Source organism: Lathyrus oleraceus, chromosome 4 (genome assembly GCF_024323335.1).
Source record: "Lathyrus oleraceus cultivar Zhongwan6 chromosome 4, CAAS_Psat_ZW6_1.0, whole genome shotgun sequence".
NCBI classification, from domain to species: Eukaryota; Viridiplantae; Streptophyta; class Magnoliopsida; order Fabales; family Fabaceae; genus Lathyrus; species Lathyrus oleraceus.
In genome coordinates, this window is record NC_066582.1 from 28,692,003 (window position 1) to 28,703,520 (window position 11,518).

General features: G+C 33.6%; 1 protein-coding gene across 1 annotated transcript; it reads left to right on the forward strand.

Moving 5' to 3' along the window:
* The first annotated feature begins 5,216 nt into the window (after positions 1 to 5,216).
* Positions 5,217 to 11,049, forward strand: LOC127135039 (plasma membrane ATPase 4). The gene is made up of 9 exons (XM_051061855.1): positions 5,217 to 5,460; positions 6,929 to 7,048; positions 7,143 to 7,379; positions 7,673 to 8,434; positions 8,535 to 8,657; positions 8,741 to 8,845; positions 8,943 to 9,087; positions 9,216 to 9,380; positions 9,481 to 11,049. The coding sequence occupies exons 1-9, from the start codon at positions 5,404 to 5,406 to the stop codon at positions 10,623 to 10,625; spliced, it is 2,859 nt and encodes a 952-aa protein (XP_050917812.1). The 5' UTR covers positions 5,217 to 5,403; the 3' UTR covers positions 10,626 to 11,049.
* Positions 11,050 to 11,518: the final 469 nt, after the last annotated feature.

Here is an 11,518-nt window from a genome sequence, read left to right on the forward strand (position 1 = left end):
TAAGATAATTATACGTCGGACCTTCACAGAAGGATCATTGCCTCCTATAAGACAATTATGCGCTAGACCTTCATGGAAGAATCCATGTCGTGTATAAGGAAATTATACATTGGACCTTTACAAAATGATTATTTTCACCTATAAGGAATGATATCCATGATCCATTTCACTTAATACATGTGGTCCACGGGGTGTTCAAATAAAAAGAAAAAAAATCTTTTCCCCCCATAATGTGGAACTAATTTTCAACTCCTACATTTTTTACAAGGAAGTGGAAGAAATAATATATATATATATATATATATATATATATATATATATATATATATATATATATATATATATATATATATATATATATATATATATATATATATATATATATATATATATATATGAGAGTGCATGAAATTAATTAAGTAAATTAATTTATTTATTTTGGGTTTCAAATTCTTTGGTTTTTTAAATCACCATAAAAATGAATAAATATAGTCATGTTTGTAATGTTTGTAATTAGTAAAAAATAAATATTCCTAATTTCCAATATTGGTTAAATTTTAAAAGAAATCCTTCAAATTTCATGAACTTTTTTAGAAATTATTATAGCCTTGGAAAAATTGTTTATTTTTATATGAAAAGTATGGGAAATATTTGGGTGGATCACATGTCGTTTTGTTCACCTTAGTCTAAGACAGTTTTGCAAAATTAATATTGTTTTGTGGTCCTTTATACTATCTTTGTAGGATTTTAATTATCAGTTGTATTATTTAAACACTATTATTTAAATTACTTTTGTTTTAATATATTTTATTTTGTATTTATGTTTAAAGTAAAATAGTGGTTCACATAGTTTTTGATGCATGAAAAGCTCTCATGAACCATGTGACATGATGTTCCGTCATGATTTGTTATATGAATCTTGGGATAGACTCTACTGCATTAATATAAAGTTAAGAGATTAAAAATGAAATTTTCTATTTGATGTTTAGTTAAAAATTTCGAGTATTCACAAGTAAATAATATAATAAATTGTTTGTTTGTTTTCTGTTTATAGCATTCTCTACGCCACAAAGACTTTGTAATGAATTTTCTTTGGTTTTTATAAAAAATAATAATATAAAATCTAAATTTATTTGGGATAAATATTAAATTATTAGAGGCCGAGTTTGACCAAATACTTTTGAGAGGCAGTATAATTTAGTGTTATACTAAAGTTAAAAGAAAAGGAGGGTGGATTTTCTATGCCTTTATGCAAATTGTTGTTTTTAAATCACAAATCTAGATGAATGCTTAATACAAACATAAATAATGCATAAATTAAAAAAAGTTAAGCGAGTCAAAATATTAATTTTTTTTATGCAGGTCAAAATAAAAAAAATAAAAAGGGGAAAATGGAATATAAATATTTTATTGTCTCTAAATGTAAAACTTTAAAAACATTATTTTATGGACTATCTACATATTTTTAATTATATTAATCATATTTTTGTAAAAGTATTTTTATTGAAAGATACTTTAAAAACAAATACTACGACGATGAAGATATATTAGTTATCTATCATAAAAAATAAAATAGAATAATATTAATTATTAATAAAAGAATTTATTACTTTTATTTTAATTTCTCTTCTAATTTAGTCAATCAAATCTTAAACTCGATACTAATATGAATAATATTATAAACATTTTAATGCGTAGTTTTGTCGTAGTTCCGCATCATATTCAAATTTTTATGTGGCTTATGATTTATGAGAGACTATTGACAAATTATCAGGGTCATAAATGGATCCAACTATATCTAAGAATTGCAATGTTGGGTGTGAATATGAAAGTAGAAAAACGGTCTAGAGGGGTGAATATACCCAAATTAAAAAATGCAACTGCCGTTTTCTAAAATTAGAGTGTTTTCAAAAACTGAGTTGAGTGCGGAAGGTTTGAAACGAAAATAAAAATTATACAATCGATTATGATCAAGCAGACACACAGTTCGTTTCACAAATATCAAAGTTATAAACTGCAACGTTTGGTATGAATTGATTCAAGTTGTGTAGTCATAAGAAGTGTACACAATTGATTCAATGTGGATTTCTAAATTCAATTCGTTTTCAGATTTATCAATCACAATACTAGCTTGACTAGTTGTCCAATTTCAACAAAACCTAAGCTTTATGTAATTAATCGCTAAGAAAAAAATGATATAATAAGATGGTATTGAAAAATCTAGCATGCAATCACTACGAATATAAATGCAAGAGTAGAGTTAGAGAGATGACACTATGATTTATAGTGTTTCGACATTCGTCCTTGCCTGGCCTATATGCACTCTTCAATGGTTTCCCATTGGAACCTGCATAGTTCCTTATTATTTGAAAAATATTTCCAAAAGTTCATACAATCACCAATCCACAATTTACAGCTGAGAAAATAAATCTCCTAATTTGGATCCTAACTTGTATCTAGCAAACTTATCAAACTCTTCTACGTAATCTTTACTCGAATACGTTTCTTAAACATTCCAATAACATAAATTCTGCTCCAAGCCTTTGTGTGTAGCTATCAACCCCTTGATCCTACCGATTTCTTGAGCGGCGATATTGTCTGAAGATTCGAGAAGAACTTCGCCTTATCTGTAGCCTTCCACTCAGTTACTACTAAGGTAATGCTGGAGAGAATAACCTACTTCTTTTCAATGGAATTTGTCACCACCATTGATAATTTCTCTTTCTTGTTAACAACCTGAAAACTCAACAAGATCTCCAAGAACGGTTAGTTTTAAGTACGTGCCTCATTCAATCAATCTCAGAACTCTAGTTATCAAGATCTTAACTCAATTGAAGTTGAAGACGTGAGAAGTTTATAGCAAGACTTTGAACACTCAAAACAGAGGAAATTGATTTTCACACAAAATCACACTGAAAAATCTTAACAGAATGATGTATGTTGTGTTTGAATGATGATATAAGATGATTTGTATGTGCTTAAGATGAAGCATACAAAATGGATGAAAAAAGGTAGTTAGATTCGAATCAAGAAAAATATGATTTGAATCAAATGAGCAAAAGTGAGGTGAAATGAAAGAAATACCTAATTTTTGAAAAATATGCTAGTTGATTCGGATCAGAAAACACATGATTCGAATCACAAGCCTTTTGATTCAAATCAAGAACAAAAAGTGATTCGAATCAAATGGCCTAGAAGTGACATAATTTTTAGGCAAAATAATTCGATTCAGATCATGTTGAAAGTTTGATTCGAATCAAATCAAACATGATTTGTGAAAAATGAAACTGATTCGAAACATGTACAAATTATGATTCGAATCAAATCAAACAAAATCTGTTCCAGGAAAATGATTAGGATCAAGTGAAAAATCTGATCAAGATCAAATTGCTGACTTGAGCTACTGTCAAATTTGATCAGAATCAAAAAATAAATGTAAAAATGTCTGATTCGAATCAATCTTGTAAAATCTCAAAATTTCAAAATTTCAAAAGTTTTTTGAGATTTTACCTTGAATCAAATTTTTTCTAAACACAAGGTGATTTCATTTCACTATCATATGCTATTTATCAAAGAGCATTTAGATCAATATCAAATCTAACCAAGGTTTTATGCATGCTAAACATGAGAAATGCAGTCATGAAAGAGACTAAACGAATCAAAATAAAAACGCAGATGAATGTGATAAGACAAGCAACAAAATAACCGAATAGTAGAGACATGCAACTACTATCGCAATTGGTGTACAACTAAAGAACGAAACTTAATTCACGTGATTCGATATTGCCTCGATGCAACACATGTTTGGATTAGACTTGTATCTTATAATAAAAATGACTCACTTTTACTCTTTGTCTAGCAGGAATTGAATGGCTTACAATCTTAAAGGAAATATCACGAATTCACACAAAGACCACTAGAGGTCAATATTTATGATCTCTTGTTGGTATTTATGGAAGTGGAAGAAGAAAGCTCGTTTTTAAAAAAGGCTTTCAGCGACCTGATAACCCGATTGGACCAATCAAGCATCTTGTAAAGAAAATCGAGATAATTGGTCGTGTGAAGGGAAATGTTAGGTTATCGGAGCCAGGAATCAAGCATATCCAATGGGATCGACCGAAGGATAATTGGATTAAACTCAATTGTGACGGCGCCTGTAAGAAGTCTACTTCCATAACATGATGCAGAGGCTTATTCAGGGTCTTATTCAGAAATTGGATAAGAGACATGCACGAAAAATTGGTCTGTGTGAAACTCTTACTACAGAGACGTATGCGATGTTACATGAGATTGATATAGGTTGACATTAGATAATTAAAAATCTGGTGGTTGAGAATGACTGTAAAGTCTTAATATATAGGGTTAATCAGGATAGGATACTGTGGACGAGGAAAACCTTCTAACTTTAGTACGTAGAATTATAAGGATGACTCAAAGGAATTGACACATCAAATTCAACCTTGCTTAGAGAAAAGGAAATCGTGGTGCAGATTGGATAACCAATTATAATATTACTTTAAACAATAATGAATTTCTCATTCTTCCGAATCTCATGTCAAATGAGTTAGATGTCATTTTAGTTGATGATTAAAATGGAGCCTCGATCCCTATACGTATTAGGATAACTGGTTAATCTTTTTTTCTTTGGATTTTTGTACCAAAATAATCATTTGAATAAATTTATATTAACTTAATACATTGAGCGGGTATACATATTATATAAAATTTAAAAAATATTAAATTATTTCATTAAATTAGATCAATTGATAGTAGAGCAAATATATGTGACAGATCCTTATATGACATGTTCTTTTCTACGTATTTATTTTCATTGATCTTGGATTTTATTTTTTAAAAGCTTACTATTATTATAAAATTTACTAAAACATTTGTTCCACCGCAATGACTAGACTATGTGTGCCACATCCCTTCTCATTTATCATATATTTTTAACTTCAATTTTTCTCTCTAAAAATTGAACTCTAAAACAATAGACGATAATAATAATAATTAAATGACGAGTAACCACTTGATTGGTGACCCATCTCTAAAACAAAAGACCTAATAGGTATTGTGAATAAAATAAAAACCTAGTCAAGGGGCTATTTTCAAAATAAAAACCCTAACAAGGGCCTTTTTGTAAAACAAAATAAAACGGTAGTAAGTGGGTTTCGAAGTCCAATGTATAATCATAGTCAACATCACAAAATTAAACTCTCTCTCTCTTCTCTCTCTCTCCATTCAGTTGTTGTGAGTACTATAAAGAGAGACTTCTCCGCAGCTCTCAAAATCCTCTCATATTGCAATTTCCACTTTCTCTCCTCAATTTTCTTCCTCATGAACCCTTTTTCTCTTTCTCTCCACTGATTCTCCCCAATTTCCACCCATCTTCATCCTCTCCTCATGGCGGCCAACAAATCCATCACCCTCGAAGAAATCAAGAACGAGACCGTTGATCTGGTATAATCCCTCACCTAACCACTTCATACTCAATTTTTCTTTCATTTGCATAACTTATTAACCAATTATACCAAACAGATCAATTTTCTTCTTCTGTAATTAGTCTCTGCAATTGTGCGCAGATGATACTAAATTATAGTCTAAAATAAGTTTTTATTTTTTTAATTTAATTTTCCAGCGATTCAGTGGATCTAAACAAACGTGATTGACACAGTTAGGTTAGGTTAACGTATTCAATACACTTTTATATATATTTTATTATTTGAATTTTAATTATTGTTATTTTTATATCTGTGTTATTTATTTTCTACCATGTCTAATCGGCTCTGTCTCTTTCTGTGTCTGCGCCTTGTTTGGCAGTAGGGAATTTTATTTAAGTACTCTTCCGTGGTACTTTTTTCTTTTAAAAAAATTCAGGTTATTTTTCCATTAACTGATAAACGGTTTTCATAGTAACTCTCACACATTTATGATTTTTACGATCCTTTTTTTCTGACACAATAGGGTCCATTTCTTTTTCGTTTTGTCCATTTTGCCCTTAGCTTCAACCTCTTGTGTACAATTTTCAATAAACACTGTTGCTTTCTTAATGGAAGTTTGTCCTTTACTCTTTCTTTGGGAACTGGTTCCGTTTTGTGATTAAAAAATTATTTTTTATTTTTTTACAATTAAAAAAATATGTGTTTTTTTACTAATATCGGTCTAATGGATCAGATATTAGTGAAGTGTGTATGATGTATCTTCTTGGGCAATTTATTGTGGTAACAAAAAATGATTTTTAGTGTATAATAATGTAAACAAACGGGGCCTAAGATGTGAAAGCAACTAGTACAAGGTGTCACACATGGGTTGCTGGTTGTAAGGGTCTCTCTTGTGATGTAAGACACTGTTTGGTTTTGGGCGGTGGTAAGCATAATCGCGTTAGTCAACGCTTTTTGTGATTGGTTGTTGGCGTTTGATCTACGTGACCACCACCACTTGCTTTTTATCTTTTTGATTCAACGGTTGTAAGCTAAAGTACCAGTACATAGTTCTAATTATTAGTATTGAAAATATTATTATATTTTCTTCTTTTGACAAACACTAAAAATGAATCCGTTTGAAATGTTTCCATAAATTTTTCTTAGGGAAGTAGTAGAAATTTATGTATAGCTTTTAATTGATTGGGTTTTGGTTTTTTTAAATGGATCTGTTTGATTTGGCTTCTGGGTTTTTAAATTTTTTTGTAAAAAAATGGTTTTTCTCTTGATAAATATTTTTTCAACTAAGGATGACATACTAAGAACAGAAAAATGAACAAATGGAAGAAACAATTGCATTCATGAAGCTTTGAAAGAGAAAAAGGAACATAAGATTGCTAAATTGTAATAAAGGAGCTACTCAATTATGCTAGTGACAATGTAATGTCATGTATTAGAATGTAGGAAAGAATCAGATTTTTTAATAAGATTTGTTTGTTAATTTGTAGGAACATATTCCCGTTGAGGAAGTGTTTGAGCAATTGAAATGTACCAAAGAAGGTTTGTCCTCGGAGGAAGGAGCCAATCGGCTTCAGATATTTGGACCAAACAAGCTAGAGGAGAAAAAGGTTCCTTTCCTATGATACATTAATTAATGGTTAACATGTTGAAAATATACAATTACTGATGCAATTGCTGATTGGTGATAATTTAATAATACAGGAAAGCAAGGTTCTCAAGTTTCTTGGGTTCATGTGGAATCCTCTGTCATGGGTCATGGAAGCTGCAGCTTTGATGGCAATTGGTCTTGCAAATGGTGACGGAAAGCCTCCGGATTGGCAAGATTTTGTCGGTATTGTTTGCTTGTTGGTGATCAACTCCACTATCAGTTTCATTGAAGAAAATAATGCTGGTAATGCCGCTGCAGCCCTTATGGCTGGTCTTGCTCCTAAGACAAAGGTAATAAATTGAGTTGTGTCGGTTCTGCACCAAGTAATTAAGTAGGCATATAAATCAGTTGATAGAAATTGAATTTTGTGTCTGTTATTAAGAGAATATGTTTTTAATGAATGGTTTGCAAGTGTTGCAATCACCGGTTATATATGTCATTTGTTGAAAAACATAACTAAATGGTTTATAAGCCCTGAGTTTATTGTTTTGCTCCATGTTTATATGCTATTGAACTGTTTAGGCATATTTAGAAGTAACAAGCTTGGTTTAAGGACTGACTCAAAATTGTCACACTTTTGCAGGTTCTTAGGGATGGTAAATGGTCTGAGCAGGAAGCTGCAATTTTAGTCCCTGGAGACATCATCAGCATCAAACTAGGTGATATTGTTCCAGCTGATGCTCGTCTTCTTGAAGGTGATCCTTTAAAGATTGATCAGTCTGCTTTGACTGGAGAATCACTTCCTGTGACTAGAAGTCCTGGGCAAGAAGTTTTCTCTGGCTCAACTTGTAAACAAGGTGAAATTGAAGCTGTTGTCATTGCAACTGGTGTCCACACATTTTTCGGGAAAGCAGCTCACCTTGTGGACAGTACAAACCAAGTTGGACATTTCCAGAAGGTGCTTACCGCAATTGGAAACTTCTGTATCTGTTCCATTGCAGTTGGTATGTTGGCTGAGATCATAGTCATGTACCCAATTCAGCACCGCAAGTACAGAGACGGAATTGACAACCTTTTGGTCCTTTTGATCGGAGGAATTCCTATTGCTATGCCCACTGTGTTGTCTGTAACTATGGCCATTGGTTCACACAGGCTCTCTCAGCAAGGAGCTATTACCAAGCGTATGACTGCTATTGAAGAAATGGCTGGTATGGATGTACTTTGCAGTGACAAGACTGGTACACTTACACTTAACAAGCTGAGTGTTGACAAGAACTTGATTGAGGTCTTTGAAAAGGGTGTGGACAAGGAACATGTTATGCTTCTTGCTGCAAGGGCTTCCAGGATTGAAAACCAGGATGCCATAGATGCCGCCATTGTTGGAACTCTAGCTGATCCAAAAGAGGTAACTTCTCCATAAAATTGCATCAATTGCTGTAGCTTGGCACGCTGTTAGAAAAATGTTTATATGACTGAATTCTCGAACACATATTTGCCCTGTGCAGGCAAGGGCTGGAGTAAGAGAGATTCATTTCTTACCATTCAATCCCGTGGATAAGAGAACTGCCTTGACTTACATTGATAGCAATGGAAATTGGCACCGTGCAAGCAAAGGTGCTCCAGAGCAGGTAAGCCGATGATTCTAATTGTTTATTATACTTGTGAGATTTCTAGTTATGTACCAATATGAACTTATTTTTGTTGTGAACAGATCATGAACCTGTGTAACCTTAGGGAAGATGCAAAGCGGAACATCCATGCTATTATTGACAAGTTTGCAGAGAGAGGTCTTCGTTCTCTTGCTGTTTCTAGACAGGTATTTTATAGCTAGGATTCACGTTTGAAGTTTGTCTTGAAAATTATATTTCTTTTCACTGATCCCTTGGTCTTCTGTGCTACTTCTACTTCTGTAGGAGGTTCCTGAGAAAACTAAAGAAAGTGCTGGTGGTCCTTGGCAGTTTGTTGGTTTGTTGTCACTGTTTGACCCACCTAGGCATGACAGTGCTGAAACTATTCGGAGAGCTCTTCATCTTGGTGTCAATGTTAAGATGATTACTGGTAACTACTCTCATCCATTCCCCTCTCATCTCCTCCATTTTTTTTCAATCACAGACTGTTATATGTAATAATAATTTGTTATCAAGGCATCCTCAAGTTAATATCTGTACTTTTGTTCTGTTTTTAAGGTGATCAACTTGCCATAGCAAAGGAGACTGGGAGGAGACTTGGGATGGGAACTAATATGTACCCATCTGCTACCTTGCTTGGACAAGACAAAGATGCGAGTATTGCTGCACTTCCAGTTGAAGAGCTGATTGAGAAGGCAGATGGATTTGCTGGGGTATTTCCAGGTTCGTGCAGAACCATTTTCACCGTGATGATTTCCCCCCTTTACTTTCTATGAGATTACTTTCTATTTCTCTGCTTACCATATCCTATTTATACCCACAGAGCACAAATATGAAATTGTAAAGAAGTTGCAAGAAAGGAAACACATTTGTGGAATGACTGGAGATGGTGTCAACGATGCTCCAGCTTTGAAGAAGGCCGATATTGGAATCGCTGTTGCCGATGCTACGGATGCCGCAAGAGGTGCTTCTGATATTGTCCTCACAGAACCTGGATTGAGTGTTATCATCAGTGCAGTCTTAACTAGTAGGGCTATTTTCCAAAGGATGAAAAACTACACGATCTATGCAGTATCTATCACTATCCGTATAGTGTTTGGCTTCATGTTCATTGCACTGATATGGAAATTTGACTTCTCACCTTTCATGGTCTTGATTATTGCCATTCTTAATGATGGAACAATCATGACAATTTCAAAAGATAGGGTGGTTCCATCTCCCTTACCCGATAGCTGGAAATTGAATGAAATATTTGCTACTGGGATTGTTCTTGGAGGTTATTTAGCTCTGATGACCGTAATATTCTTCTGGGCAATTAAAGAAAATAAATTCTTCCCTGACAAATTTGGAGTTAGGCACCTGAATCATGATGAAATGATGTCTGCTTTGTATCTTCAAGTCAGTATAGTTAGCCAGGCTTTGATATTTGTGACCCGTTCTCGTGGTTGGTCGTTTCTTGAACGCCCTGGAGCCCTATTAGTCATTGCTTTCCTCATTGCTCAGCTGATTGCTACATTAATAGCAGTATATGCCAACTGGGGATTTGCAAAGGTACAGGGAATTGGTTGGGGTTGGGCAGGAGTAATCTGGCTCTACAGTATTGTCTTCTATATTCCACTCGACGTGATGAAATTTGCCATCCGCTACATATTGAGTGGCAAGGCTTGGAACAATCTCCTAGACAACAAGACTGCCTTCACCACCAAGAAAGACTACGGAAAAGAGGAGAGGGAAGCTCAATGGGCACACGCTCAGAGGACTCTACATGGACTTCAACCACCAGAGAGTTCTGGTATTTTCAACGAGAAGAGCAGTTACAGGGAACTCTCTGAGATTGCCGAGCAGGCCAAGAGAAGAGCCGAAGTTGCAAGGCTTCGCGAGCTGCACACACTGAAAGGGCATGTTGAGTCTGTGGTGAAGCTAAAAGGTTTGGACATTGATACCATCCAGCAGCACTACACTGTGTGAGAAGCTCTGTAAAATTGTAGATACGAGATTGGCCAAAGTTGAACAATGTGATATGTGAATGAAAGCAATAAAAGTCAAAGAGAAGGCCTAACTACTTTAGTGCTTACCAGGAATGGAGAGAGGAGAGGAGAGTGTGAACCTTTTGATATTAGCTTAGTGTTTTTTCCTGTGTACTTTTAAGTTCTGCCTAAACGGATAGTCTTTGCCTTGTATTTGCTTCCATGATAAGAGCAAAAACTAGTTTCAATTTCGTTTCCCTTAAGCAATTAGTTTCAGTTTCCGTCCTTGACTTTATTATCAGTTTCATATGTATGGTTTTGGGTGTTTTCTCATTTTAATTGTATGCCACATGGCAGTCATCAGATAATGTCGATATTGGGATTTTTTTAAGGTGGGTGAATAAAGTGCTTTTGTATGGTTTTAATCACTTATTTCAAAATCAATCATCTGACTTTAAGATTGAACAGTTTAAATTGCTTTTCTCTCATTGTCATGAGTCACTTCCGATAAAGCGGATCTTATGTTTAAACTGCTAGTGATGTCAATGGTGCATATAAAAGAAGGATAGTTGGAATTCACAAACATTATTTATCTACAATAATTTTTGGGTCCACACGCATTTTGGACATATTATTAGAACACACTTAAAATAAATGGAGTAGCAAGTTAATCCCTGTGTCTCTAGAATAATTTTAAAATTGTCTCTGGTTACTATAAAGATTTTAAAAAGGTTTTCAACAATGACAAGTGATAACTATAGATAACCACTCACTATTAATTAAGTCTTAATATTCTACAATTTATTATCAATTTGATTCCTATTTTTCAGACACTTATTAAGTTATCTGTCTTTCAAAGGCATGGTCTGCCTACAACTTGTAGTTTGTCCCTGA

Coding starts and splice junctions, on each gene's coding strand:
- LOC127135039 (XM_051061855.1), top strand. CDS start 5,404: ATGGCGGCCAACAAATCCATCACCCTCGAAGAAATCAAGAACGAGACC. Junction 5,461..6,928: donor AGAACGAGACCGTTGATCTG/GTATAATCCCTC, acceptor GTTAATTTGTAG/GAACATATTCCCGTTGAGGA. Junction 9,381..9,480: donor ATTTGCTGGGGTATTTCCAG/GTTCGTGCAGAA, acceptor TTATACCCACAG/AGCACAAATATGAAATTGTA.